General features: G+C 41.6%; 1 protein-coding gene across 1 annotated transcript in view; it reads right to left on the bottom strand.

Annotated features, from left to right (window-relative positions):
* Window positions 1-11,089, bottom strand: part of PPP1CB (protein phosphatase 1 catalytic subunit beta) — a 50,082-nt gene extending 38,993 nt beyond the window's left edge. The window contains exons 1-2 of the mRNA XM_039474149.2: window positions 10,870-11,089; window positions 10,517-10,655 (exon numbers count right to left, since the gene is read on the bottom strand). Of these exons, the coding sequence (XP_039330083.1) occupies window positions 10,517-10,568 (52 nt within the window). The 5' untranslated portion in view covers window positions 10,569-10,655; window positions 10,870-11,089. The remainder of the gene's footprint in view (window positions 1-10,516; window positions 10,656-10,869) is intronic.
* Window positions 11,090-27,187: the final 16,098 nt, after the last annotated feature.

The raw sequence follows: 27,187 nt of genomic DNA, 5'->3' as shown, positions 1-27,187 counted from the left end.
AGTACTTGTTGCCAATGACAGAATTCAAGCTTTTAAGCTACAAACTAAAATTCTAGAAACCTTGTAATCAGCACCATGAATCTGACAGCTTCTCCATAATTAAGGACTCTTCTGATGAGATCTTGTAACATTAACAAATGTCATCTCTGGATACTGTATTACATAATAAGCTGTTTCAACATCTGGACAGCTGTATAATTCAGCTGAATCAGTATTATCCAAATGAACAACACATATTATAAAGTCATGCGTAAGAGCCATTTAAAGTACAAGAAAGATAAATGGATTTTAATGTGAGACCAAAAAAAAATTCATGGATATAATTTCAGATTCCACATCTCTTTTAAAATTAACCTTTAAAAAACCACCACTTGCTGATTTTTAGTGTAAACAACAGAGAATACACACAATTATCTAAAAAAACTATTAAAATACTCCTCCATTTTCTAAATACATATCTGTAGAAATACAGATTTTCTTTATATTCAGCCAAAGCAATGTGTCAAAACCAGACAGAAACAAAACAGAGATGCGAATTCACCTGTCTTGTTAAAAAGACATCAAATTTATGTAAAATGGTGGCACTCTTCTCATATTTTTGCTTCAGAAAAGTTATTTTCACAAAAAACATTTATGCTAAAATGTAGTAGGTTGCTACTTTAAATAAAGAAATGAAATTTTATTTATTTATTTATTTATTTTGAGACCGAGTCTCGCTCTGTTGCCTGAAGTGTAGTGGTGCACTCGCTGCTCAATGCAACCTCTGCTTCCTGGGTTCAAGCAATTCTTGTGCCTCAGCCTCCAGAGCAGCTGGGAATAGAAGCATGTGACACCATGCCCAGCTAACTGTTTTTATATTTTTAGTAGAGATGGGGTTTCACCATGTTGCCCAGGCCAGTCTCGAACTCCTGGCTTCAAGTAATCCACCTGCCTCAGCCTGCCAAAGTGCTGGGATTACAGCTGTGAGCCACCAAGCCCAGCTGAAAACAAACATTTTAAAATGCTCAGTTTTAACTTCTAATGCAATATTATTAAATACCTCACATAAATAAAAGTTCGTTTTCAATTCTTTATATATGTGGAGAATCTGAGTGTAAGCGGGTTTCAAGACTCAAAAGTATAAGATACACTGTCCTATAGTTCCTAGCCAAAAGCAAGATACAACAGCACTAAAATCACTTTTTACCATTTTATCCTACCTAGAAATACCTTTCCCTCTCAGCACTGTATGTCAAACCAGATTATAACCTCTGGATGAGGGGAATGAAGGGGTTGTTATATACACTTACATACTTATAAGCCTTCTCAAAATTAGTATGGGTAAGTTCCAGGGCTCAGTGGCACAAAGAGCTCTCTCTTACATATTTCCTAGCTCAGGTTTGTACTAAGCAACAATGATGGCTAACATTTTCTGACCTTTAATGTGCCAAGAATTGTTTGAAGGCACTTACTATCACATATGAAGAAGAAACTGGGGCAAAGCTGAAATACACCCAGAATCTGTGTCCTTAATCATTATATAAGATGGCATCACAATGTATCAAACTTACTAATATTTCTTGAGTAAACACTTAACTGAGTAAACATCTGATTATCATTCAGGTTTTACATAATTCTAGTAGTTAGGGGTCTGAAATTCACAAAGCTATCCCTTTCTGCTATTATCTAAAATCAGACCTCACTCTTTCTCACTGACAGGTTTGCAAGTTTCTCCCTCAGAAGTCTGGTCTTGGCCAGGAGCGGTGGCTCACGCATATAATCCCAGCACTCTGGGAGGCTGAGGCAGAGGTTAAGAGTGTGGGACCATTCTCGTCAACATGGTGAAACCCTGTCTCTACAGGTGGATCACCTGAGGTCAGGAGTTTGAGACCAGCCTGGCCAACATGGTGAAACCCTGCCTTTACTAAAAATACAAAAATCAGCCAGGCATGGTGGGGTGCACCTGTTAATCCCAGCTACTCAGGATGCTGAGGCAGGAGAATCGCTGGAACTCAAGGGGCAGAGGCTGAGTGAGCCAAGATTGTGTCACTGCGAGACTCTGTCTCCAGAAAAAAAGTCTGGTCTTTAATTCAAATAAAAGGCTCAATTCAAACCATATAGATGAAACACACAAGTACCTATAAAGATTCCTTCTTGATTTACTATGAAAAGTTTTAAAATAAGCTATTACAATTGTTAGATATGACATTAGTGAAAGCTATGTAATATCCGATATCCCTAACCTAAGTTAGCTTTTGATTTCTCCAAATCTGGGGAATGAGAGGTAGCATTAGGGGGAAGGTTAAAATGGTGTCAGACCAAGTACAGTCATGCATCAAAAGGATACACTTCCTGAGAGATGCAGGGTTAGGTGATTTTGCTGTTGTGCAAACATCATAGACTGGACTTACACAAACTTAGATGGTATGGTCTATTGCTCTTAGGCTAAAAGCATGGTGCACAGTATGTTACTGTACTGAATACTGTAGGCTACTGTAACACAATGGGTGCTTGTGTGTCTAAACATAGAAAAGGTACAGTATACATACAGTAATAAAGATAAAAATATTTTTCTTTCAATAGTAAATCAACCTTTGCTTACTAACTTCTACTTCATAAACTTAAAAATTTTTTAAATGTTTTGACTTTTATAATAACAATTGGCTTAAAAAACAAAGACATACAGCTGTACAAAAAAAAATTTCTTTCTACCCTTACCCAATAAGCCTTTTCCTATTTTTAAAAATATTTTTTACTTTTAAACTTTTTTTCTGTTAAAAAAAAACAAAAAGACAGACACATACATATTAGCCTAGGCCTACACAGTCAGGATCATCAATATGACTATCTTTTACCTCCACATCTTTACTGGAAGGTCTTCAGGGGCAGTAACATGCATGGATCCATCATCTCCCAGTATACCAACACTTTTTTTTCTGGAATGCCACCTGAAGGACCTGCCTGAGGCAGTTTTAAGTTAATTAGTTTTTAAAAATAAGACTACATTCCAATGAGTTAAAAAATATGTAGTAAATACACAACATAGCTGTTTATTACTATATAGTAAATACACAACACAGCTGTTTATTATCACTAACAAGTTTTATGTCCTGTATATAATTGTGTGTCATACTTTTTTTTTTTTTTGAGATGGAGTCTTGCTCTGTCACTCAGACTGGAGAGCAGTGGTGCAATCTCAGCTCACTGCAACCTCCCAGGTTCAAGTGATTCTTCTGCCTCAGCCTCCTAAGTAGCTGGGATTATAGACATATGCCACCAAGCTCAGCTATTTTTGTATTTTTAGTTTACCATGTTGGCCAGGCTGGTCTCGAACTCCTGACCTCAAGTGATCTGCCTGGCCTGGCCTCCCAAAATGCTGGGATTACAGGCGTGAGCCACTGTGCCTGGCCTGTGTTATACTTCTACACAACTAGCAGTGCAATAAGTTTACACCAGCGTTACCAAAACATGAGTAATGTGTTGCACTATGACATTATGACTATGATGTCACTAAGTGACAGGAATGTTTCAGTTCCATTATAATTTTACAGGACCACTATCTTACATGAAGTCCACTGTTGACCAAAACATCATTTGATGCAGCATATGACTATACTCAAAGCAAGAAAGTGTTTTGGTCACCTTGTAACTGACCAGACAGGAACTTCTGTTACTCAGGGATATTCTGATTAACATTCTTGGAATAAAATTCCTTTATGGTGAAATATGCTACGTTAAAACCTCCCAATTATGCAAGTGTGGGCATGCATAAAAAACCAAAGATGTGCACATAGCATCAGTATCTCCACTTGTCTTTGCACAGATGCAGGTAAATTTGGGAAGGGAGGGTTCTGGGGCCAGTGATTTTCACGAAGGTTATACATACTCTCATAAATCACTGTGCTCTACATGTGAAGAGTACAGAGGCAGAATAAAGGACAACTTTTTCCTACCGTATGACAAATACCAAGTACTGACTTCCTGTATTAAACCAGGAAAAAACCGGCTACTGGTTATTTATACTTGAATAAGCCTTGAAATGGCTATTTAAAGCTGCTGGAAGCAGTGGCTGCTACCTAAGGGCATAAATTTGTATCCAATCACAAATCCTAGAAGACTCGACTGGCAATCCCCATCTACCACACCACTGCTAAATCTATTGACATTTGCAAACCATTTCTTGCCCTTGCCTCCCTATATGCTACCAAGATTCCAGAATAACCTTTTAGAAATACATAACAATTTTAGTAAATAATTCTAAATACCTTAACATTCCTTCATACCTGCATTATTTTACTTTTGTTAGAAATGTTTGAAAATGGAGCTGGGTGCCTGTAATTCCAGAACTATGGGAGCCAAGGTGGGAGGACTGCTTGAGCCCAGGAGTTTGAGATCAGCCTGGGCAACAAAGTGAGATTCTGTGCCTACCAATTTTTTTTTTTTTTTTAATTAGTGGTACATGCCTGTGGTCCCAGCTACTTAGGAGGATGAGGTAGACGGATCACATGAGCCTAGAAGGTTGGGGCTGCAAGTGAGCCGTGTTCATGACACTGCACTACAACCTGGTGACAGAGTCAGACCCTGCCTCCAAAAATAAAAAACAGGTTAAAAATGCATGCCATTGGAATGTACACTCTTTTAAAAATAAGAAATGTGGAGAATAAGAAAGAAAAAGCCCTACTAGATGCAACCACCTTCCCCACTAATCCTGAATCTTAACATAACTCTATCTCTAGATACAATTTAAATAATGTATAAATCCCAATGAATCTTTATCTTGGATTTAGATATTTACCAGAAAAACCTCCAGGTCTGCATTTAGATAGCAAAATAAAAACACCTCTGGACTACTTCTTCAAACAGTCTCCCTTACTTGCTGAACTAATTCAGAGAAAACAAATCTCAGTAATCTCTGAATCAGTTAAAAAATATGTCACGACCTTTATGTCTCTTCTAGTATCTCATCCAGCAGAATCAAGAGGAGAGAGAAAATATTCCTTAAGTGATTTCCCCCATTCCCCAACATGCTTTTTTTTCCTATCAAGTCTAGCTGTGGAGCCACACAAAACACTTCCCGTACAACTCGAAGTTGTCAGGAACAACTGGCACTTCCTTCAAACTGCCTAACCTTTAGACTGCTGGGTCAGAATTAACAGTAAAGAGGCCTTAAACAATCTGGTAGTTCCTCAAAATGTTAAACATAGGGTTACCACGTGACCTAGAAATTTCACTCCCAGCTACATACCCAAGGGAACTGAAAGCATAAGCCCACACACACACAAAAAAAAAACTTGTACACAAATGTTGACAGCAGCACTACAAGTATTTACAGCAGCAAAAGAATAAAACAACTCAAATGTCCATCAACTGATGAATGGATTTAAAATGTGGCATATACTTACAACAGAATATTATTCAGCCATAAAAAGAATAAAGTACTGACATACACTACAACAAAGATGAATATTACAAACATTAAAAGAAACCAGTCACAAAAGACAACATATTGTATGACTTCATTTGTATGAAATGTCTAGAATAGGTCAATCTAAGAGACCAAAAAAAAAGTAGATAGGTGGGGGCCAGGAAAGAATGGAGAGAAATGAGAAGTGTCTGTTACTGGGAAGAGCGTTTTTTGGGGGGGGGGTGTGTGTGTGTGTGTGAAAACATTATAAAGTTCACTTTGGTGATGGCTGCACAATTCTGTGATATACTAAAAATCATATAAACAGGCAAACTGGTACGTGAATCACATCTGGATAAAGCTATAGTGTCAAAACGGAGGGCTTTAATGTGCTTTCATTAACCTATTTCCCTTTTCAAATCCATGCATTTATTTTTCAACCTTCAAAACGACACTAAAAGTTGGGAGTGGCAGCTTGCACCTGTAATCCCAACACTTTGGGAGGCCAAGGCTGAAGGATTGCTTAAGCACGGAAGCTCAAGACCAGCCTAGGCAACCAACATAGGGAAATCCCATCTCTACCAAAATTAAAAAAAAAAAAAAATTACCCAGGCGAGGTGGCACATGCCTGTTGTCCCAGCTACTGGGGAGGCTGAGGCAGGAGTATCGCTTGAGACCAGGAGGTCAAGGCTGCAGTGAGCCATGGTTAAGCCACTGCATTTCAGCCTGTCTTGAAAAGGAAAACTTAAAAGCGCAGTCTATCAGTCTAACTAACTCTTAAGAGTACTATACATGTTTCATAAGAAAAGGGAAGTATCGACACTAAAAGATCACAGCAGTGTCACAGTTCTGACATCTGACAGGTCAAAGTTAAGTGAAAAATGAATGAAAAAAAAAAAAAACAGGTACAAACACATCTCAAGATTTTCATAAAAGTGGGCCAAAAATATAACACAATCACATTTTGCTACAGAACTTTACACAATGCTAATATTCCACAACTCATATTGTAAGAGTCTAGTTCAGCTTTGTGGTAATATGTTAAATACTTGAAGAAAAACTTTTCTATCACACAGCAAATCGGCTTTTGGGTATTTCTGAAGACATTTCAATGACAAGGGAAAATGTTCATGATGTAATACTACACGAAAAAACTAACTCATAAAGCTACGTAAATAATATTCTAATGATGTCAAGTATGTGAATTTTACATTAAAGTATGTTAAGTATACTTTAAACAAAAATATATCAAAATTTCAACAAGGGTTATCTCTGGACTGTGGAATTACAAGGGACTTTTTTTTTCTTTTAAACTCTATTTTACAAGTCTCCTACAGTAAGAATGCTGTCCTTTCATAATCAGAAAGCAAATTCTAAACACAGTTTCATATTACCACATACATGATACATAATAATAGACATGAATCAACTGGTACATCCCAGTTTTTAAATACCTGGATCAAGACTGTGGTTGAGAACAGAGCTGGCACTATCTTATTCACCCTGCAGCAGTTTTCCATACTAACCTCCCCAATCCATTAGATTCTAATCATTCCACTTCACTTCCTCCAAAATAAACTTAGCACTTAGAGTTTGAAGTTCCCCAGGTGATTCTGCTATACTCCCATTACATCCCCTTAACTCCTCTGAGAACCACTCATCTAGAAGCTTTTACTGGATTTTCCAGGATACTCACACAACTAGCTTCAATTTAAATGATCAAAACACTGATAAGCCACAAGAATGTGGCCAACAGAGTCACTACAGGGGATAAAGCAGAAGTCTATGGTTTCTAGTTCTAAGCAAAACTTAATCCAAGAAAATATATCAAAAGAATATGCACCATCCAAATAATACAATCAATATTTCTGTTTTACATTAAGTGTCATACATGTATTAATATGTCCTTAAGGCTCTTTGAAAATACCAAGGTTGGGCGAGGTGGCTCATGCCTGTAATTCCAGCAGTTTTGGACGCCAAGGTGGGTGGATCACTTGAGGTCAGGAGTTCAAGACCAGCCTGGCCAGCATGGTAAAACCCCTTCTCTACTAAAAATAGAAAACTAGCCAGGCGTGGCAGCCTGCAACTGTAGTCCCAGCTACTGGGGCAGCTGAGGCAGGAGAATCGCTTGGACCCGGGAGGCGGAGGCTGCAGTAAGCCAAGATCACCCCACTGCACTCCAGCCTGGGTGACGAGTCACCCAGGTCCAGGAATTTTTTTTGAAATTCCATCTCAAAAAAAAAAAAAAAAAAAGTTGTATCAATAATATGCCCACCTAAAAAAGAAAAACAAAAAGCAACTCGTAAAAAGTAGTCACCAAAAGTGTATGTAGCTAATCGGTGATTTAATATAGTAAAAAAGAAAAAACAATCGGCAATATGTTGTGGGGCCACCATCAGCATTGAGATCAGGCCCTGCTGAATGTTTTCCCCTAATGCAGAAGAAATTCCTGCCAAATTTTTACTTATACTTTCATTTGACACTAAAAACAAAACACTAACCATAGTTATTCTTGCTAGGCAGCTTTACAAAATACTATTAACTCACATGTAACATCATTGAAAATCCAGGGGGACCATTTTTTTTTAAAGATTAAAAATTATTATTATTTTACCTTCAAAGCTACTGCCAATCAATAAAAATAATTATTTACTAGAAAATTCAAGTCTGTTTGGACAAGTCTTTCAACAGGTCTAGATTTGGGAAGGAGGTGAAAAACCTAGAATATTTAAGAATCCCTGGGGGGGCACTGTCAAACGAAATATGCTTCCGTAGGATGTAGAAATAACGAAACTCTACTGATAGAATACTACTCTCTGTCCTGGGATCAGCAAAGGACAGAGAGGAGGCTGAAAAAGCCTGAAAGTCACTTGTTTAGACTGGGAGCTCCTTGAGTGAAGAGACTGTGTCTTATCTTTGGATTCCTGCTGCCTGGTAAGGAGGTGGTCAACATGTTAACGCTTGCTAAATTAAGGGAGAACTATGTCTGGACTACAATTCTTACCCCCTAAAATGGAAAAAACATTGTACAAAACCAAGTATTCAATTTGAATTCACAAAAACAAATGGAATCCCTTAGGCTATTTTTCCCAGTGTCTTTTTTTACAGTAACCTTGCACAACTCACTCATGAAGTTTCTGAAATACCTATAATCATAAAAGGTGCATCTAACTCTTAAGAGAATATAAACATTTTAAAACAAAAATCTGTTTAATGCCTATAAATACATGGAAAATTAAATAAAATATAAAGAAGTTGAGATACAAACATTTTTAAAATATTTAAATTTACAAGCAAAGTTTAAAACATACAAAAATGGCACGGGTGCGGTGGCTCACGAGGTCAGGAGTTCAAGACCAGCCTGGCCAAAATGGTGAAACCCTGTCTCTACAAAAATACAAAAAAATTTAACCGGGCATGACGGTGGGGTACCTGTAATCCCAGCTACTAGGGAGGCTGAGGTGGAAGAAGTGCTCGAACCCAGGAGGCAGAGGCTGCAGTGAGCCGACATCGTGCCACTGCACTCCAGCAGAGGCGACAAAGCACTCCAGCCTGGGCCACAGAAGGAGACTCCGTCTCAAAAAAAAAAAAAAAAAAAAAAAAAAAAGTAGGCCTATTCGTCCCCAAATGTAAATAAGACATACACATTTTTAAATTAACTGTATTTCCCTCATAGAACAGTTATTACAAAATACAAATTTTTTCAAAGCAAATTTCTCAAAGAACCAGCAAGATGTTCACATCTGTTCACAAAGTCTTAGGTAGTCAACACTGACTGCAGGCACCAGGGGGCCTCCCAGGAATAACTTGATAGTAAAGGAAAAGGTAAATAAGAGTTCCTGGTAAAACTTTTGCTTCAGTCTTAAGACTGCTGGATGGCCTTCACATCTGGAGCAAATATACCCGAGTTACACAACCAGTACTCAAAAAACTTGTGTCTTAGATACCAACACATTCGTTGGAAAAAAAAGGAAATAACCCTTCCCCATCACAATCTTCTTTGATGATTTTCCAATTATAAGTACATTTTGCTTCACCGCAGCAATTATCTTAAGGTAATTTGAAAGCAAACAGTATATATGCAATCCTTGGACGGCAGCGAACAGAGGCCTCCAAATTGCTGAAAAAGGTTTAAAGGCTTTTCTACACACTCACAAAACAATTAGTGATAACGCAAATTTTAGGGTAGAGGAACTGTTTGGCAGAAGACTGCATTTAACTTTGAATAATATCCTGCAATGAATCAGTAACATGTAACTCCTGGCTAGTCCACCTCTTCGTTTTTCCCCCTTACCTTCCCACCAGCATAAAACTATTCAATCAAAACACTAGGGCCCAGAAAGTTCAAATGCTGCGTAGACTTGCAAATACCTTTTGAACATAAGACAGGCTTTAAAAATAGGTCTTCACTAAGTTTGTGCAGAAATTAAGCTCTGCTCAAATCAAACGCAAAAGCCTTCAGCAAACGCATCTCCATACTTCTCCTGTCTTACGTGCATCTTCAACCTGATCACATATTTTGTCTTACAAATTTTTTTTAGGCCAAGTAACAAATGGCGGAAAAAATTCCCGCTAATTTTATCCTCTCTTTAAGAAGAATCCATTCTGTAGCATCGTGTAAAAATGCAGAGCAGACGAAGCAGTCCTATTAATGACAGGTTTATATATACATATATATAAAATTCACTCCCGAAACGGCAAACGGAGGCAGCCAAGGGCAACGCACAAAGAGAACAGGGAAGAAACAGATTCCACCGACACAAAGCCCGGCGGCAGGCATCCTCTCTCCCACCTCGGAGGGGTCACCGGAGGCGAGCACGACGACGCGCAGAGCCCGGCGGCCTTTCCAAAAGGCTCTCCCGCAGACCCGCTCCGCAAAGCCTCCAGCCGGCGCACCTGGCCCCCAAGGGTACGCGGGGACGGTCCCCTCTCCCCCGATCTCCCCCGACCGCACTCCCGGAGGCCGCTCCCCCGCGTCCAGCAGCCTGCTCGCTCCGCCAGCCGCGCCGCGCTCCCAGAGACTCGTCTCGGGGCGGGAAAGGGGTCCCCTCGCGTTTCGGGGGCGGAGGGGGACGCTAGGGGTCGGGGGCAACGCCCAGCCTCCCTCCGTGTCGCGGCCCGGCGCGCACTCACCCTCCAGCAGCCGGGTGATGAGGCTGTCCACGTTCAACTCCCCGTCCGCCATCTTGTCGGCACAGACTCTCCTTCCCGGCAGCGGGAACAAGGGCTTCTCGGCGGCGGAGGCTCCGGCGACGGCTCGGCGTTCGCTCACCTACAAGTCACGCGGCTTTTCGACCCCGGCTCCAACTCCCCCTTTTCCCGGGCCCTCCCCCCACCCCCTCCCCGCTGGGTAGCAAGAGCGCGCGCACACTCGGAGGCACCCACGGAAAATAAATAAATAAACAAGAGGGGCCCCCACGAACAGGGCCGCGTCAGACCCAGGCTGCCACCTCCTCCTCGGCACCGCCCAACTCCGCAAAGCTCACCAGCGCCGCCGACGGCCCCACCCGCAGCGCCACTCACTCCGCACGGCCCTTGCCCGCCGCCGCGCCACGCAGGGCTCCGCGCACGCGCGCGGCGCGCTCCTCGCCGAGGTTCCCCTCGACGCCCGGGCCGCCGCGCAGCCGCACTGGAGCGGCTTCGCCCGTCGCGGTCTTGGCGCAGGTGCGTCGCCCTGTCTCTCCATGTCCACGGCGCCGAGTCTCGCCGCGGCGGCGCAGGCGCCAGGGAGGTTCCCCGGCTTTGCAGCGCTGAGGCAGCCCGGGTTACGCAGGGCGCGCTGGGGCAGGGCTGACCTTCCCATTTCTCTGCTCCACCGGCCCCGGCTTCTCCGCAGACTTGGTGGTTGAGCCCTTTCGGCCTCGCTTTTCTTTTCTTGGCTTCATCCCCTGGACCTGCAAGCAGTTCCTCGTGTTTCTTTCTTTAGCCGAGAAACGCGAACTGCAGCGTTTAGAACCCGGCTTTTCGCGTGTGGAAAGCAAGAAAGGGTTACTTTGCTGGAGTTAGACATTGCAAATAAAGATCTTTATCCCCTGCGATTCCACAAAACCAGTTCCGAAGGCATTCTGGTTGAAAGAAGCGTTAAAAGTGGGCCCTGGAGGAGTCAGCAATAATACAGTTTTCATGGGTGCAGATGGCTGCCTGTGTCTAGCGCTTTCTCATATCTTACATCTCCGTCCACGCCGTGGGTATCTTTTTTCCACGGTGTGTTTCTGTTCCTGCCTCCAGTATATTGCTTAATCATCCTACCTGGTAATTATTTATGCATTTTTCTCCCACTCTTGACTCAGCTCCTAGGGGATAAAAACACCCTAACTTATCTTTATGCCCACTGCACCCACCAAGTGTTTCCATCCCATCGTACCGCCTCTAGAAAGGCAGGAGGAAAAGTCGTCACGCTAAGGATCTAGGCAAGCCGAATCTTTTGTCCTGGTTTAGAAGTTGGCTAGCTCTTACTCATTCCACAGGTGTTTTTTTTCCAGACCTGATGTTGCCCCAAGCCCAAGGCAATGCCTCCCCCACTCACGTATCACTAATAGTAGCTGACATTTGTTCACATCTCTGGATGGGCTTTGGCACGGTTGTCTGTGTGTGCGTGTGTTTGGTTTTGTTTTTGTGACGGAGTTTCACTCTTGTTGCCCAGGTTGGAGTGCAATGGCCGTGATTTCGGCTCACTGCAAAATCTGCCTCCTGGGTTCAAGCGATTCTCCTGCCTCAGCCTCCCTAGTAGCTGGGATTACAGGCTCCCGCCACCACGCCCAGCTAATTTTTTGTATTTTTAGTAGAGCCAGGGTTTCACCATGTTGGCCAGGGTGGTCTTGAACCCCTGACCTCAGGTGATCCACCTCCCAAACTGCTGGGATTATAGGCACACTGTTTTAAATGTTGCACCCATGTTACTTCGTTTAATCCTTACAACAGGCCTGTGAGGTAGGTACTATTATTATCTCTACTTTGTAGATGGGATTAACTGAGGCACAGATGGTTAAAAACCTACCCCAAATAACACAAATAAGCAGCAGAGCTGGGATTCAAACCCAGGCACGTAGTACTAGAGTCTACATTCTTAGCAATTGCGATATTCTCCCTCTCCCTGAATGTGGGCTGAGTTGCTGTAACATACACGTGCTCTGGGGGAGAAGAAACTTCGTCCAACCAAGTGCTTTCTAATGTCCAGACGACCTAGAGCTGGACATTAGAGTTCCTAAGGCATTTTTTTCAACCCTAGTTTTCTCTCCATTTCGGGACTGAGTGTGCAATGATGGTGAACACAACAGGCAGCAAGCTGCAGTTGTGGTCCTGGCTGGAGGAGTTTTCACACTCTGCAGTCATCTGTGGAGGTGAAGTGGCAGTTCTCTGTAGTTTTCACAGATCACTGCTAGTTCATTTTCAGGCTTATAGGAGTGAAGACCTGGCTCATTATCACTCTTTGTTGTTTTGTTAAATTTATTTACACTCTACTTTATTCCAGAGGAAAGGATTTAACGTAGTTTACATAAATGTGTACAGCAGGGTAAATTAAAAATAAGTACAGAGAAAAATAGTACAAAAGAAAACTGTGAGTGGGAAAGATAAGATGAAGCCAGCAGTTTTGTATGCAAAATTCATGGTGTAAGGTCCTATTGGTTTGCTGGAGATAGGCCACATATATGACTCTCAGTTTTCTAGCAACCAAGGAGAAGATCAGTTGCAAGTAGAGTAGGTGTTTTGGCTGAGCTGGAAGTAGGACTTGAATACAGCAGCTTGTGGAGTTAAATGCCACTTGCCCAAATCTCTCCCATGAGCCTCTTTAAGTGTAACAGAATGCCTAGGAGCACATAAATATGTGCCTACTTGGCCTCTAATTTTCAGAGGGCCCAAGAATCCCATGAAAAACAGCTTTGAAGGCTGGGCACTGTGGCTCACTCCTGTAACACCAGCACTTTGGAAGGCCGAGGCAGGTGGATCATGAGCTCAGGAGCTGAAGACCAGCCTGGCCAAGATGGTGAAACCTCATCTGTACTAAAAATAGGAAAATTAGATGGGTGTGGTGGCAGGTGCCTATAATCCCAGCTACCCAGGAGGCTGAGGCAGGAGAATCGCTTGAACCTGGGGGGGTGGAGGTTGTGCCACTGCACTCCAGCCTGAGTGACAGAGTGAGACTCCATCTCCATAAATAAATAAATTAATTAATTAAATAACTTTGAACCCTGTCCACAATTAGGGTTCAAGTATATACAGACATGTTTGAAGGACAAGGAACACTCAAAGGAAATGATTGCACAGAGAGAAAGTGAGCATCTGAGAGAAAATCACCATTGCCACAAGTGAGCAGAGGGAGGCTGGTCTCAGCAGCGCTTTGGAGGTCAGAAGAGATAGGAGAGTAATTCTGTGTACTTGCCTGCTGATGTTACTTTCTCCACCCCCACCAGGTTTTCCAGTGCTTGGAGTCCTGGGCAAGAATGGGCCACTGTAAAAATGAAAGAGCTTTATCACTAGGGGCCCAGCCAACTTTTCTGTGGGATCTCCCTCCAAAATGATTAAGAGTTCAGAATGCTTCAGGTTTTGAAGTGAAGCTAGTATATATATTAAATGTTACTTAATAACCCAACAGTTTCTGGGGCAGCTCACCATAATCCCGAACATTAGCCGCCACCCTCACCCCCTTCAGAGTAAAATCTGTTTATTTAAAGAAGTTGGGAAAATGAAGGAAGAAAATATAAAGATCACCTATCATATTACCAGTCATAGATGGCAGTTTCCCTGTCTTATTTCTGAACCTCAATAATGGTTGTTAAACATTTACCAGCACACCATTAGGCTTAGGGAGGCATCTTAATTATGCATGTTAATATTCTTGGGTAATTCCAGAAATGTCTATGAAGGGAAACTCTGGTTCTTAATCTGGACTTCCTGATTGCAGGGTGTTTGGGCACCATGATTTAGGGGTCTTAATAAAATTATTATTTTATTTTTACTAATAGGTTATGTCTGCCTATTAGATAAAGGCAGAGCAGTGCTCAGAGGAACCCAACCATCTCTGTATTGAGAGCAGAGAGCTGTCTCTATGGATTGTCCTCAGAGAAGGCATTTTGGAACACACTGAACAGCAGCCTCGTGGCTCCAGTTAGTAAACACAATAAAGACTTTCATAGGGATGTTTTTCCTTTCTTTTTTTTTTTTTTTTTTTTTTTTTCTGAGAGAGTTTCACTCCTGTGGCCCAAGCTGGAGTGCAGTGGTGCGATCTTGGCTCACTATAACCTCCACCCTCCGGGTTCAAGCAATTGTCCTGTCTCAGCGTCCCAAGTGGCTGAGACTATAGGCATGCGCCACCACGCCCGGTTAATTTTTTTTTTTTTTTTTTTTTTTTTTTTTTTTTTAAGCAGAAACAGGGTTTCACCATGTTGATCAGGCTGGTCTCGAACTCCTGACCTCAGATGGCCCGACTGCCTTGGCCTCTCAAAGTGCTGGGATTACAGGCATGAGCCACCGCGCCTGGCCGGGATGTTTTTCTTAAATGTCTCTCAGTATTAGCCAGTAGCCAATCTGGTATGAAAGTGAGTAGGTTAGGTAGCAAAATGTGGAGGTTGTGATATATAGTTCTTTGCTGCTCTGGCTTAATCCAAGATGACTTTTAAATGAATGAATCAACTTTCACTGGGCTGTCTTTCCATAAATATGATTCTTCTCAATCAAGTGTTTAATAAAGTCTTAAGTAGCAGGAAGTTTAAATTTTACTAGTTGTATCTGGAGGGCAGCCGTTCTTTATGTCACATGTCTTAAGCTTTTATAGGCAGCTAATTCAAGAAAATTGAAAAACCAGACAAACATATATGCATCCGTAGGAGGCTACCCCTCTCAATACAGAGTCAGGCCTAGGTGGTACAGCCAGGCAAGGCCAAGATTTGTTCTTAAGATTTACTTTTGGTTTCATTTCAGTACACATATGAGAGTAATCCAGGTGCCAGTTATTGGTCAAGCCATAAGGCACATCCTCAGCCATTTTAGGCCCCCCAGATTATAAAGCAAATATAAATAAATGCCGTCTTCCCTGCCCTTGGTCAATAACGCCCCCTGTGGCCCCAACACACAGTCTCTCTCTCTTCTCTCTCTCTGTCTTAAACTCTCTAGTATATCCGTATCCTTCAAAATAAACTGATTGAAAAATAAATGTATAGTAATTGAAGGAGTTAATTGGCTATTTAGAACTATTAACTATAAGGCAATTAAAGCTAGATGAACAGCTATCACAAGTAATGACTACTGAATTGTTGAAGAGTTGATCTGTGGCCTTTCTTTTTTTTCTCTTAATTAGATTACAGGGCCAGTTGTCTATCTAGGGCAGCAGCCATAGTTTGTTACAATAAAACCATGTCATCTACACAGGTAAGAATGTTTCTCTTTCATTGCTTTCTCTCTCCAACACACCATCCTGTTCATTGAAACAGATACCAGGAAATAACTTTGGTGAAAAGTATACTATACGTGAATGTTTCAAATAAAACAATGTACTGTAAATCTTTTGTTTCTTGTTGCTCTGTTCTTCCTATAGTATATCCAAATCACATATAATTCACCTTTTCAGTTGGAGGTTCACTTCTAAATGGCTTAATTTTTTTTTTTTTCTTTTTGAGACAGTCTCACTCTGTCGCCCTGGCTGGAATACAGTGGCTCGTTCACAGCTAACTGCAGCTTCTCAGGCTCAAGCAATCCTTGAGCCTCAGCCTCCCAAGTAGCAGCTGAGACCATAGGCACTTGCCGCCACGCCCAGCTAGTTTTTTAATTTTTTAGTAGAGATAAGGTCTCACTGTGTTGCCCAGACTGGTCTTGAACTCCCGGGCTCAAGCAATCCTCCCATCTCAGCCTCCCAACGTGCTAGGATTACAGGTGTGAGCCACTGCACCTGGCCATAAAAGGTTTTTATAAGTCTCTGTTTCAATTGGTTTTGGTAGATAAGACAAGGAAAGCATTAATTTTTTTATGTAGTTATAAAATGAGTAGCTTCTCACAATATGTGAGACCACATTACAATTAATAGCATATGTCTGCTAAAACTAAAGCCAAACTGTTTGTGAGCTGTGAAAAATATTCATCAGAGTTACATCCATCACCAATAGATCTTTTATATAGGAAACACTGGTTAAATAGAATATTTATTAACTATTATTTAAATCTTGATTTCAACAAGATCCAGTCTATCATCATAAATTCTTAATTGAAATACCCTTGTTATTTAAGAAAACCTTACAGTGAATAGACCTCTGAAGCAAAAAGAATAATGAATCAATTAAGTATTTATGAAACACTTAGTGAGTTTGAGTGTGTTGAGGAAGGCATGACTTCCCAACTTTCAAGTTGTTTAATGACTCTCTGGCAAAGTGACCACAAAATGACTTGGATAGTGGGAAAAGAATTGGCTTAGAGGTGAGAGACCAAAGCAGCTAAATAACTATAGACAATTCTATCTTTTTGAACCTTGGGTTCATTACTTACAAAATGTGCCCATTAATAAATGATCTCCAAATCTTTCAGCTCAAACAAGTCTCTGATTCTAAGACACACAAACAGATCCTAAAATGTAACATAATATTGTACATGCCGTCCCCAACTCAGGAACTGGATCAACTCCAAAGGGTCAATTGTTTGGAACATGGAATATATTTTCCCACAGAGACTGTGGTACAAATGGTGGTTAAACTCCCAGATCAGTCTGCAAAATCAATTTAGTTCTTAATGTAACTATAGAAGAGTGTCCATGGCAATGTGGACTCTAGCCGCTAATTATAACAGAGTTCGTGGGGGGAAATCATTTGAGGATTCAATGGTTTGAAATGAAAATCTATTTGGCATGGCTGAAAACATCTCTCAGTGTTTTCTACTACCCTGAGCAATAGGTGTGAAGACAATTCTAGTTCTAATTTACGTACAGACCTGGGCCCTATGTGGGAGACAAAGGTTGGGCTGGCAGCATGAAGAGTAAAGGATGCTCTGAAACCTCTGGATCCATGGGGGGGGGGGGGTAGAGGTGGGGACACAGGATGTGGTGGGCTGAGCACAGTTCGTGATGTCTAGGAGTTTGATCGCCAGGAAGGAGCTGGCTTCCAAACCAAAGGATAGGGAATGTCAAGGCAGAAGGAAGAAAGGGAGTGAACATATTGTACTGGGAACTTTTTTTTTTTTTTTTTTTTTTTGAGACGGAGTTTCGCTCTTGTTACCCAGGCTGGAGTGCAATGGCGCGATCCCGGCTCACCGCAACCTCCGCCTCCTGGGTTCAGGCAATTCTCCTGCCTCAGCCTCCTGAGTAGCTGGGATTACAGGCACGCGCCACCATGTCCAGCTGATTTTTTGTATTTTTAGTAGAGATGGGGTTTCACCATGTTGACCAGGATGGTCTCGATCTCTCGACCTCGTGATCCACCCGCCTCGGCCTCCCAAAGTGCTGGGATTACAGGCTTGAGCCACCGCGCCCGGCCTTGTACTGGGAACTTTTTTTAAAAAAACATACAATTACTTTTAATCTCACTCACTTTGCGATTGAGGAAGTTGTGATCTGGAAAGGTTAAATTATGGCCGGGTGTGGTGGCTTATACCTGTCATCCCAGCACTTTGGGAAGCTGAGGCAGAAGACTCACTTGAGTCCAGGAGTTCAAATCCAGCCTGGGCAACATAGCAAGACCTCATCTCTACTAAAAAATTTCAAACTTGGCCAGGCCCTGTGGTGTGTACCTGTAGTCCTAGCTACTTCTGAGACTGAGGCAGGAGAATCCCTTGAGCATAGAAGGTTGAGGATGCAATAAGCTATGATCATGCCACTGCACTCCAGCCTGGGTGTCAGAGCAATCTCTAGGGGAAAAAAAAAAAAGTTGCCATGATTTACCAGCAAAACCAGGACTTGAATCTCAATCTCTCCATCTCCTTCAGATTTTTACTTGAAAGCCTTCATGCTGTGCAAGAGCCTACTCTTTTCATCCCTCTCCTTCCTGCACAAGAACACCCTAGAACCCAGGGTCCCCTGCCCACCTTTATTCCTATTTTTCATTCTCTGCTCTACAGGGCAACCTGGTCAGTGATTAGCACAGCATTTTTCTGTTTTGCCCCTGTGTGTTTTAACGGTGCCATCAGCTCAAAGAATGACTTTATTGTTGCTAAAAAGAAGTTGTTCTGGCCCCTCATATTCCAGTTCAGGCCTTAAAAAAAACACTCAGGCAATGTGATTGAGAGATCCCAAGCTGTAGGAACATTTGGGTACTTCTAGTAGTGACATTTGTATTAAGACAGAGCCCAACCCGGCTGGGAGATCCTATGTCCGAATGCCCGGGTGACAGGCATTGCTCCTTTCTCAGAAAGTTTCCTGGCTGGAGGTTTGTAAGTGTACCATGTGCTGGGAATTTTTACTGACATGATCACAACTAACCCCTCAGAAAATCCTGTGCAGTAGGTAGTTTCTCTTTTATAGATGTGGGAATGAATCAAGGCTCAGAAGCTTTGACTTGTCTCTATGCGCCAGGTCAGTCCAATTCCAAAGCCCTGGCTGGAATACCCAGGCAGTGTGATTTGGAGAGGCTGGGCTAGTTAGGTGGACTAGTGCTGGGACTCTGTGGTGAGAAAACATGAGTGGAGGTGGGATGGGGCAGCGAATGTAACTTGATGGCAAGGATTGTTAACTCACAGCAGGAAAGTGGGTGAGGCAGAGCAGAATATGGGTGGTTCTGGCAGTGGGACAGAGTCTTTAGGAATGAGAAGGAGAGGTCATCCCCAGCTACCTCCAAGGGAAAGGTAGGGAATGCCTTTCCTGCATATCTGAGGGGGCTCCTTGGCCAGAAAAACATTCACAAGAAGCAGCTCTCTTTTGTCCACATTCCATTTAAAAAAATTTTTATTTTTGGTTTGGGGATACATGTTAAGGTTTGTTACATAGATAAACACGTCACTGGGGTTTGTTGTACGTATATTACATCACACAGGTATTAAGCTTAGTACCCAATAGTCCTCTTTTCTGCTCCTCTCCCTCCTCCCACTCTCCCCCGCAAGTAGACCCTAGTTATTTCCCTATTGTTATTTCCTTTTTTATGTTTCTAAGTTCTTATCATTTAGCTCCCACTTATAAGTGAGACCATGTGATATTTGGTTTTCTGTTTCTGCATTGGTTTGCTAAGGATGATAGTCTCCAGCTCCATCCATGCATCCATGTTCCCTCAAAAGACATGATCTTGGTTGTTTTTGAGACAGAGTCTCACTCTGTCACTTAGGCTGGAGGGCAGTGGAACAATCTTGGCTCACTGCAACCCCCGCCTCCTTCAAGTGGTTCTCCTGACTCAGTCTCCTGAGTAGCTGGGATTCTAGGCACCCGCCACCATGCCTGGCTAATTTTTGTATTGTTAGTAGAGACCGGGTTTCACCATGTTGGCCAGGCTGGTCTCAAACTCCTGACCTAAGATGATCCACTCACCTTGGCCTCCCAAAGTGCTGGGATTACAGGCATGAGCCACCGTGCCTGGCTTGATCTTGTTCTTTTTTTTTTTTTTTTTTTTTTTTTTGTGGCTCCATAATATTACATGACGTATGTACCACATTTTCTTTAGCCAGTCTGTCATTGATGGGCATTTAGGTTGATTTCATGTCTTTGCTATTGTGAACAGTGCTGCAGTAAACATTCACATGTATGTGTCTTTATGGTAGAATGCTTCCTATTCCTCTGGGTATATACCCAGTAATGGGATTGCTGGGTCCAATGGTAGTTCTGCTTTTAACTCTTTGAGGAATTATCATACTGCTTTCCACAATGGTTGAATAAATTTACATTCCCACCAACAGTGTATGTATAAGAGTTCCCTTTTCTCTGCAACCTCACCAGTATCTGTTATTTTTTGACTTTTTAATAATAGCCGTTCTGACTGGTGTGAGGTGGTATCTCATTGTGGTTTTCATTTCCATTTCCCTAATGATCAGTGCTATTGAGCTATTTCTCTTAGGCTTCTTGGCCACATGTATGTCTTCTTTTGAGAAGTGTCCAGAAGTGTCCTTTGCACACTTTTCAGTGGGGTTGTTTTTCTCTTGTAAATTGAAGTTCCTTATAGATGCTGAATATTAGACCTTTGTCAGATGCATAGTTCACAAATATTTTCTCCTATTCTGTAGGTTGTCTGTGTACTCTGTTGACAGTTTCTTTTGCTGTGCAGAAGCTCTTAAGTTTAGTTAGATCTCATTTGTCAACTTTTGCTTTTGTTGCGATTGCTTTTGGTGTCTTTGTCATGAAAATATTTGTCCTCTCCTATGTCCAGGATAATATTGCCTAGATTGTCTTCCAGAGTTTTTATAGTCTGGAGTTTTCCATTTAAGTCACGAATCCATCTTAAGTTGATTTTTGCATATGGTGTAAGGAAGAGGTCCAGCTTCAATCTTCTGCATATGGCTAGCCAGTTATCCCAGCACCATTTTTGAATAGGGAGTCTTTTCCCCATTGCTTGTTTTTGTCAGCTTTGTCAAAGATCAGATGGTTGTAGATGTGCGGCCTTATTTCTGGGCTGTCTATTCTGTTCCCTTAGTCTATGTGCCTGTTTTTGTACCAGTACCATGCTGTTTTGGTCACTGTTGCCTTGTAGTATAGCTTAAAACCCAATCCAGCAGCACATCAAAAACCTTATCCACCATGATCAAGTATGCTTCATTTCCAGGAAGCAAGTTTGATTCAACATACAAAAACCAATAAATGTGATTCATCACATAAACAGAACTAAAGACAAAAACCACATGATTCTCTCAATAGATGCAGAAAAGGCTTTTGATAAAATGTAACCTCACTTCATGTTAAAAACTCTCAATAAACTAGGTATGGAAGGAATATATCATACCTCAAAATACTAAGAGCCATCTATGACAAACTCACAGCCAACATTATGCTGAATAGATAAAAGCTGGAAGCATTTCCCTTGAAAGCTGGCACGAGACAAGGATGCCCTCTCTCACCACTTCTATTTAACATAGTATTGGAAGTCATAGCTACAGCAATCAAGCAAGAGAACAAAATAAATCGTATCTAAATAGAAAGAGAGGAAGTCAAACTATCTCTGTTTGAACACAACATGATTCTATATCTGCAAAACCTCATAGTCTCAGCCCAAAAGCTCCTTCAGCTGATAAACAACTTCAGCAAAGTTGCAGGATACAAAATCAATGTACGAAAATTACTAGTATTTCTATATACCACCAACAACCAAACCGAGAGCCAAATCAGAAAGTTAATCTCATTCGCAATTGCCACACAAAAAATAAAATACCTAAGAATGCAGCTAACCAGGGAGGTGAAAGATCTCTACAATGAGAATTACAAAACACTGCTCAAAGAAATCAGAGAAGACAAGTGGAAAAACATCCCATGCTCATAGACAGGAAGAACCAGTCTCATTAAAATGGCTATGCTACCTAAAGCAATTTATAGATTCAACGCTATTTCTATCAAACTACCAACAACATTCTTCATAGGTCTAGAAAAAATATTTTAATATTTATATGGAACCAAAAAAGAATAGCTAAGGCAATTTTAAGCAAAAAGAACAAAGCTGGCCGGGCGCGGTGGCTCAAGCCTGTAATCCCAGCACTTTGGGAGGCCGAGGCGGGTGGATCACGAGGTCAAGAGACCGAGACCATCCTGGTCAACATGGTGAAACCCTGTCTCTACTAAAAATACAAAAATTAGTTGGGCATGGTGGCGCGTGCCTGTAATCCCAGCTACTCAGGAGGCTGAGGCAGGAGAATTGCCTGAACCCAGGAGGAGGTTGCAGTGAGCCGAGATTGCGCCATTGCACTCCAGCCTGGGTAACAAGAGCGAAACTCCGTCCCAAAAAAAAAAAAAAAAAAAAAAAAAGAACAAAGCTGAAGAAATTTTGTCCACATTGCTATGCCAGACCTGTGGGACAAGTGCTCAGAGGTGTGGTTCACATCCTAAGCCTTTTAGAATCCCAAAGAGGGGGAGGAAACTGAGGTCAGACAAAGCCTTAGCAGCAGTGATGCCAGTAAAGGATTTGAACTGGGTTGTGAAATATTACGAGATTTGGATCAGTGGCTTTCTTAATACATAATACTTGTATATTTATGGGGTATGTGTGATATTTTGATACATGAATACAATGTGTGATGATCAAGCCAGGATGTCTAGAATATATATCACCTGAAACCTTATCTCTGTGTTGGGAACATTTCAAATCTTCTCCTCTAGCTATTTTGAAATGTATAGTATATTGCTATTAACAATAGTCATTTCCTGTGCTATTGAACACTACTACTTATTCCTTCTAGCTAACTTTGCATTTGTACCCATTAACCAATCTCTCTTCACTGCCATCCCCCAACCCTTTCTAGCCTCTAGCAGCCATAATTCTACTCTCTACCTGAATGACATCAACTTTTTTAGCTACCACATATGAGGGAGAACATTCAATATTTGTCTTTTTCTCTTTTGGTTTAGTTCACTTAAACTAATGACCTATAGTTTTGTCCATGTTTCTGCGAATGACCCATATTTCATTATTTTTTATGGCTGACTAGTATTCCTTTACATAATATATATCACATTTTCTTCTTCCATTCATCCATTGCTGGTAAGTGATTTTTTGATTAAAGTAGCTGCATGTTTGTTGTCGGAATCACCTAGTGAGCTTTTTCAAAATACCAATGTTTGATTTCTCCTCCTCCCCCAAGAACATCATAACTTTTCTCAGCATTGGGAGTGGAGGAGAATATATTTTGTAACGATACTCAAGGGAATTCTGATAGGGACACATTCATCCCTCGCGCCTTTTCACTGATAAAGATTTCAAAAACCAAAAGACGTAAAAGAGACTGATTCAGCTAGAAGGGACAGGGGAGGGCCCTTCCTGTGAAGGGATCGTAAAAGAGAGGAGACTGAGGTGCCTGGAGCAGAGGGTGCATCAGAGGAAGTAGTAGGAAATAGGGTGGGGTAATTAAGACAGGGAAGTCAAGAAGAAAATTGGAATGCTAGGCCAGAGAGTTTAAACCAGATGTTGTTGGAAATAAGAAACTGTTCATGCATTCATTTGTTCAATAAATATTTATGAACACCTGTTCTGGTCAGGCACTGTGGCACGTGCTGGGGAAACAGCGGAGGATTAAACAACGCCCTTTCCTGCATAAAGCTTATGTTCTGGTAGGAGAGGAGAAGAGATGAATCTATCCCAGTGTGCCTGGGACGTCTCTGTTTTTAGCACTGAAATTCTGCCCAGGAATCCCTTGGATAAACCAGAATGGTTGGTTCTCTAGGAGATAAGACTGTGTGTGTGTCTGTATGTGTGTGCCTGTGTGTGCATGTGTAGCACTAAAGGCCATGAAGATAAATGAAGCAGGGTAAGAGGTTGGGATAAAGAAGGAGGCTCCTGTAATCCCAGCACTTGGGAGGCCGAGGTGGGTGGATCATGAAGTCAAGAGATTGAGACCATCTTGGTCAACATGGTGAAACCCCGTCTCTACCAAAAACACAAAAAATTAGCTGGGCGTGGTGGCGCGTGCCTGTAATCCCAGCTACTCAGGAGGCTGAGGGAGGAGAATTGCCTGAACCCAGGAGGCGGAGGTTGCAGTGAGCCGAGATCACGCCATTGCACTCCAGCCTGGGTAACAAGAGCAAAACTCCATCTCAAAAAAAAAAAAAAAAAAAAAAAAAAAAAAAAAAAAAAAGAAGGATGCTACTTTAGATAGGGTTGTCAGGGAAGATCTCTCTGAGGGAGGGACACACGAGCAGCAATCTGGCCAGGTGCGGTGACTCATGCCTGTAATCCAAGCACTTTGGGAGGCAAGGCCGGGTGGATCACTTGAGGTCAGGAGTTCACGACCAGCCTGGCCAACATAATGAAACCCCATCTCTACCAAAAATACAAGAAGTAACTGGGCATGGTGGCAGGCGCCTGTAATCCCAGCTACTGGGGAGGCTTGAGGCAGGAGAATCGTTTGAATTCAGAAGGTGGAGGTTGCAGGGAGCCAAAATCATGCCACTGCACTTCAGCCTGGGCAACAGAGTGAAATTCCACCTTAAGAAAAACAAAAACAAAAACAACCCCCCACCAAAAGCCAAAATTGACAAGTTGACTCTTAAATGTATATGGAACTGCAAAAGATCTAAGGTAGACAAGACTATCTTGAAGAGAAAGAACAAAGTTGGTGGATTATGCTATCAGATTTTAAAATTTCGTATGAAATTACAGTAATTAAGACAGTGTGATATTAGCACAAGAACAGACAAATAAACCTACAGAAGAGGGTATAGAATCTAGAAACAGACTCACACATATACAGTGGGGGAAAAGATGATCTTTTCAATAAATGATTCTGGAGCAATTGGATAGTCTTATTTAAAAAAATAATGAACTTTGGCCTTTTTTCATGCTATATGTGAAAAACTAACTTGAGATAGATTGTAGACCTAAATGGCAAAACAATAAAGCTTCTGAAGAATACATGGAAGATTATCTTCATGACTTTATGGCAGTCAAAGATGTCTTTTTTTTTTTTTTTTTTTTTTGAAATGGAGTATCACTCTATTGTCCAGGATGGAGTGCAATGGCTCAATCTTGGCTCACGGCAACCTCTGCCTCCCAGGTTCAAACAATTCTCCTGCTTCAGCCTCCTGAGCAGCTGGGATTACAGCTGCCTGCCAACACACCTGGCAAACTTTTGTATTTTTAGTAAAGATGGGGTTTCACCATGTTGGCCAGGCTGGTTTCAAACTCCTGACCTCAAATGATCCACCCGCCTCAGCCTCCCAAAGTGCTAGGATTACAGGCATGAGCCACCGTGCTTGGCCAGATTTCTTAAACAAGATATAAAAAACAAAAACCTAATCATTAAAGGAAAGACTGATACATTGGATTCATTAAAATTAAAAACTTTTGTGAAAAGGCAAGTCACAGACTAAGAGAAGGTATTTGCAATCCAGCTCTCTCTCCAATGAAGAATTCAAATTCTATAAACCAATAAGGAAGAGACAAACAACCCAACTATAAAATGGGTAAAACACTTGAACAAGCATTTCACAGAAGAGGATGTCCAAATATCCAATAAGTAGCTGAAAAAGGCACTTAAGACATCATTAGTCATCAGGCAAACGCAAATGAAAATCACAATGAGATACCAACCTACACTCTCCTGAATGGCTAAAAATAAAAAGACTGATGATATCAAATGCTGGTGAGGATATAGAGCAATTAGAACTTCCACATGTTGCTGATGGACTATAAAATGGTGCAACCACTTTGGAAAACTGGCACATCTAGGAAAGCTAGATCTAAGCCTTCTCCATGGCTTAGCACTTCCACTCCTAGGTACATACCCACCAAAATGAATGCATATGACCACTAAAAGATGTGGACAAAATGTTCATGACAGTTTTATTTTTAATAACCAAAATTTGCAAATAAGCCAAATAACTCTCAATAGAGCAACTGATAAATTATAGTGGATTCACATGGTAGAATTTTACACAGCAAAAACAGACAAAAAAATCTACTACTACATGTAACAACATGGATAAATCTCACAGACATAATGAGTGAACAAAGATGACATAAAAAGTACATATGGGCTGAGCATGATGGTTTGCACCTGTAATCCTGCACTTTGGGAGGCCAGGCAGGAGGTTTGCTTAAGCCCAGGAGTTCAAGACTAGCCTGGACAACATTGTGAGACCCAATCTATACAAAAAATAACATAAAAAAGCCAGGGAGGTAGAAGCTGCAGTGAGCTGTGATCATTATACCATTGCAATCCAGCCTGGAAAACAGAATGAGACCCTTTAAAAAATATTTCATTTTTATAAAATTCAAAATAGGTAAAACTAATCAAAAGCAATATAAGTCAGAATAGGATTTCTCTCTGAGTCATAGGGATATTGACTGGGAAGGGATGAATGAGAACATTTTGGAGTGCTGGAATGTCCTTTTTTGCTTTTCTTTTTTTTTTAAGATACAATCTTGCTCTGCCACCCAGGCTGAAGGGGAGTAGCATGAACATGGCTCACTGCAACCTCCACCTCCTGGGCTCAAGTGATCTTCCTGCCTCAGCCTCCTAAGTAACTGGGACCATAGGTATATGCCACGATGTCCAGCTAATTTTTAAATTTTTTGTAGAGATGCTGTCCCACTATGTGGAGTCTTCTTTATATTGATCTGAGTGGCAGTGAAACAAGAATATACTTACATAGGCCGGGCGTGGTAGCTCAAGCCTGTAATCCCAGCACTTTGGGAGGCCGAGGCGGGTGGATCACGAGGTCAAGAGATCGAGACCATCCTGGTCAACATGGTGAAACCCCGTCTCTACTAAAAATACAAAAAAAATTAGCCGGGCATGGTGGCGCGTGCCTGTAATCCCAGCTACTCAGGAGGCTGAGGCAGGAGAATTGCCTGAACCCAGGAGGCGGAGGTTGCGGTGAGCCGAGATTGTGCCATTGCACTCCAGCTCAAAAAAAAAAAAAAAAAAAAAAAAGAATATACTTACATAAAAGTGTACCAAAATGTATATTTAAGACTGGTGCACATTGCTATATATATTATATATCAATAAAGGGTATTACAGAAAATTTTAATTTTCTTCTTTTTGCTGTTTTCTAAATGGTCACACCCTTTTCTTGGCTATATTTCCAAAAGTCTAAACCGAAGACATAAATAAGAATGAGAAGAAAAACAATAAAGGTTACTATTTAAAAAATACTAGAGCCGAATCTCAGCTACCTATCTAGATCCCTTGGCCTGAGCCCTGGACCCAGCTAAAAATAGTTCAGAGCCTTGCCAGCTGGGAGCTGGGCCATGTTTAGCAGAAACTGGC

Source organism: Saimiri boliviensis, chromosome 1 (genome assembly GCF_048565385.1).
Source record: "Saimiri boliviensis isolate mSaiBol1 chromosome 1, mSaiBol1.pri, whole genome shotgun sequence".
Taxonomy (NCBI): Eukaryota; Metazoa; Chordata; class Mammalia; order Primates; family Cebidae; genus Saimiri; species Saimiri boliviensis.
This window is presented reverse-complemented; position numbering and strand designations above follow the sequence as displayed.